Source organism: Papilio polytes, unplaced genomic scaffold, assembly GCF_000836215.1.
Source record: "Papilio polytes unplaced genomic scaffold, Ppol_1.0 DF821733.1, whole genome shotgun sequence".
NCBI lineage: Eukaryota > Metazoa > Arthropoda > Insecta > Lepidoptera > Papilionidae > Papilio > Papilio polytes.
The window spans coordinates 79,302-82,831 of record NW_013527471.1 but is presented as its reverse complement, the minus strand read 5'-3'; the positions used below and the strand labels follow the sequence as shown (position 1 = coordinate 82,831).

Below are 3,530 nucleotides of genomic sequence, written 5' to 3'. Positions count from 1 at the left end.
ATACATTACGATAAGGGAATTTAAAACTAATCGCTTAAGAAATAAGGTTGATATTTACCGTGGCCTCTAAATCTTTGCCTGTCTTCATGACTGATTGCATTTGTTGTTCTCGCGAATGTAAATCTTCTTCAAATTGCTGAAAAAAAAAATTGAGTTAGTTTTTGATGGCGTCTTTTAATCGTATATTTCTTAGTTAGCAATCCTAGTTTTATTCGGAATATAATAATTCTAATATTTTTACATAGAAACTAAATCTTTGATAATAGAGAAATGGACTAGGCACACTACGAACGGACACTTAGAAAAACGAGCACACAACACAAGTAAGAAGCAAATTTGGAATGTATTACTAGTTTTTATTTGGAAATGGAATAGGCACAATTGATAAATCCTGTTAAAAGTTGAAGTTTTTAGAAATCTTCCTAATATAAAAAAAAACTCCATACCAGACTTTGTACTACATTTGTGACAAATGTCAAAGAGATCCGTTGAGCTTTGTAGAAATAGTAACATCCATCCATCCATCCATTTAAAGCATTTATAATATTAAGATACCTTGTGCTGTTCAATGAGTGCCATGACAGTATCAAGGTCTCCGTGCACTGGCGCGTCTCCTGCCAACAGCTTCTCCCTCTTCTTAAGCCAGTCCAGCAGCGCTGACATCGCTTCCTTGAACTGGCCCGAGTACAGCAAAGCTTCTTCTAGACGACGTTGTCTATACAAAAAGTATAGATAAATATATATAGCTTTTGTCCGTGACTTTGTCCACGCAGAAATTATATTAGTAAATAACCTATATATCATAGTTATCAGGTAAAAAATATTCATTCATCCAAACTTTGCATTTTAATATTAAGTAGGTGAGTATGAAGTAAAATTGAATATAAAAGAAACGTAATATGAATATACGAAACACTAGCTTTCGCCCGCGACTCTGTCCGCATTGTATTAAAAAAAATACCAAGTAGCCTATGTTTTCTTCCAGATTATCCTCTAGATGTATGCCAAATTTAACTGAGATCCGTTAAGCAGCTACAAACTCTAACAAACATCCATCCATCCATCTAAACTTTCACATTTATAATATTAGTATGAAGTATGATAAGATATTATACCTGTCAACGGCCTTGGAGCAGACGGTGGTCCACTTGGTCTTGAGGTCCGCGAGCATGGTCCTCAGCGTGGTCTCATCAGTTTTGGGCGCTTTATCCTTTAGCGTCTTCCCGGTCTTGGTGGTCAGGTCGTACGCCGGCTGCTTGCCTGCCAACGCCTTTTGGAACTCCCGATGTTTGTTCAACCTGAAGGGAAATTTAAATATTAACTAATCTTATAGTAATTTAAAAATATATTATATGACGTCATAGTTGTAATCGGACAAAAGCAGTTTCTATTCCAAAGGAAATATAGTTCAAATTGCCGTGAATGTCTTACTGTTAAATCTTCAATACAAAACCATATAAGACACTTCTTAAGGTAGATTAGGTGAACCATCACTTTCTTCGAACATATTCATACATTTTATTATTATATAACTATCCCTATTTATTTCATAAAGAAGAAAAGAGATAATACACAAAAACAGTGAAAAATCAGAAATACCTCTGTTTGATCTTATCAGGGTCGTTGACATTTGCTTCAGAGTTGAGTTGGTCCAGTTGTTGTTCAGTCTCTGACAGCCAGGACATCAAGTTGTTCCTTAACAAATAAAATAACATTACATTATTTAGTACTTTAAAGTCTAAAGACATACGTTACATATTTACATGAATATTTCGAAACATATAATTTCTTTTAATTCTCAACGCCATCTATTGAGCAAAATATCAAACTTTCTGTAAATTATCATCAGCGCCATCTATTGACATACCACATATCGCTGAATTCCTTAGCCTCTTTGAAGCCGTGGTCGAGTGCGCGTGTTCTCTCCGCCGCCTTCGCCACCACGCGCTCCCAGCGGTGCTGCACCGACACCAGCAGGTTCTTGATGAGGATCACATCCTGCTTCTGGCTGAAGTACTTCAGGTGTGTGCCCTTCTTGTCCAGTTGCAGCATCGTCTCGCGGTGCGTAGCTACCTCCTTCTGGAACGCTTTATGCTCCTCGATTTGTGCTGGAAAGAAAAATTAATAAAATTAGGTACTATTAATTAACAAAAAAACAACAAACAAAATTAGCAAGAAATATTTCTTAAATAGTATAAATACAAAAACAGTTCTTGGTTAAACGGAGACTCTGTTGAAGCGGCCTCCAACTTGTAATTGAAGGCAGAGCTAGTTTTCAGCCAAATAACGTACTGCGTATCTTTCGCAAGATAAAAACTATGAGTTTGAATTGTTTTTGATTTTTTTAGCTAATTTGCATTTGGATTTGTACTTTCTCGGAATTTTAAAGGTATCGTCAGTCGTTTTTTAATATTTTTATAAGAACTTACTGAGCAACGACTCCATAACCCTGGAGACAGGTTTAGCTGAGGTGAGGGTCTTCTCGGCGCTGGTCAGCCAGTCCACGAACGACTGCAGCGCATCATGGAACTCCGTCGCCTCCTTCAGAGCTATCTCTAACTTGATCTTCTTGTCAGAGGCCCTGGAAATAAAGATACAGTCAGAAATGTCCAATTCAAGGGCGCCCAAGGTTAGGCTCACATAACACTGTTTATCCCAAAGCTAGTAAAAAAGGAGGTACCGTAGAACCTCGCACAGATCGCTAGTAGTGCTAAAGCCGGTACTGCACAAAATAATACTAGATATATTCTTATATTTTTCTTTTTATACTATATAAAAATATTTTATTCTTTAGTACTAACAATTTATACAATATTTTTGAGTTTTTGGGTCATTTCAATGTCGATTCAAGGTCATTGCGCTTCCGCAATGCCTAGTGCTATATTCTTAAATAATATGTTTAGATATAATACCTGGAGGTGACATTATCCCATCTGGACTTCAAGTTCTTCAGGTTGTGGTGCAGCTGCGAGGTGGGGCTGGGCTTCTGCTGCCGCTTCAGATACTCCTGACCCTGCTGCAGAACCGCCTCCATCTTGGGACGGTTGGCCTCGATCTCATTGTATACCTCCTACAAAAAGTGTGCATGTAAAATATTAAACCCCTTTTACACTAGCACGACTATATTTTGAAGTAATTCCTTACCATAAACCTGTCTAGTTGTTCTGTGGCGGTTTCCGGAAGTCCTCCTACTGGTTTCGAAGCAGCGATCACTGAGTCTACTTCCGACAGCCATGACAGCAAGTCTCCGATCTCCGCGTTGAAGCTAAAAATAAACATGTTTTATATCTATATGTTGTTAAATCTTTGGTAAAATATCACCTTAGTTGCATACTCTATGACAAAAAATAGGTTATAACTTCAAAGAGTAAATAACTCTACACATAAACTTTTTCAGTAACATACCTCTGTGCCTCCCTAAGTGCATCTTCTAGTTCCGTCTGTCGGTCTCTGGCCTTCTGCTGTAAGGCGCGCCACTTCCTGTTCAGAGTCGACAGCTTCTCTGCTGTTTCACCTGCTTCCTCGCTTCC

General features: G+C 38.1%; 1 protein-coding gene across 1 annotated transcript in view; it reads right to left on the bottom strand.

Annotated features, from left to right (window-relative positions):
• LOC106108196 overlaps positions 1–3,530 on the bottom strand; it is an 84,553-nt gene that overhangs the window by 16,154 nt on the left and 64,869 nt on the right. The window contains 9 exon segments of the mRNA XM_013289294.1: positions 59–136; positions 556–715; positions 1,116–1,298; positions 1,600–1,695; positions 1,868–2,108; positions 2,430–2,581; positions 2,913–3,070; positions 3,145–3,265; positions 3,406–3,525. Coding sequence (XP_013144748.1) covers positions 59–136; positions 556–715; positions 1,116–1,298; positions 1,600–1,695; positions 1,868–2,108; positions 2,430–2,581; positions 2,913–3,070; positions 3,145–3,265; positions 3,406–3,525 — 1,309 coding nt within the window.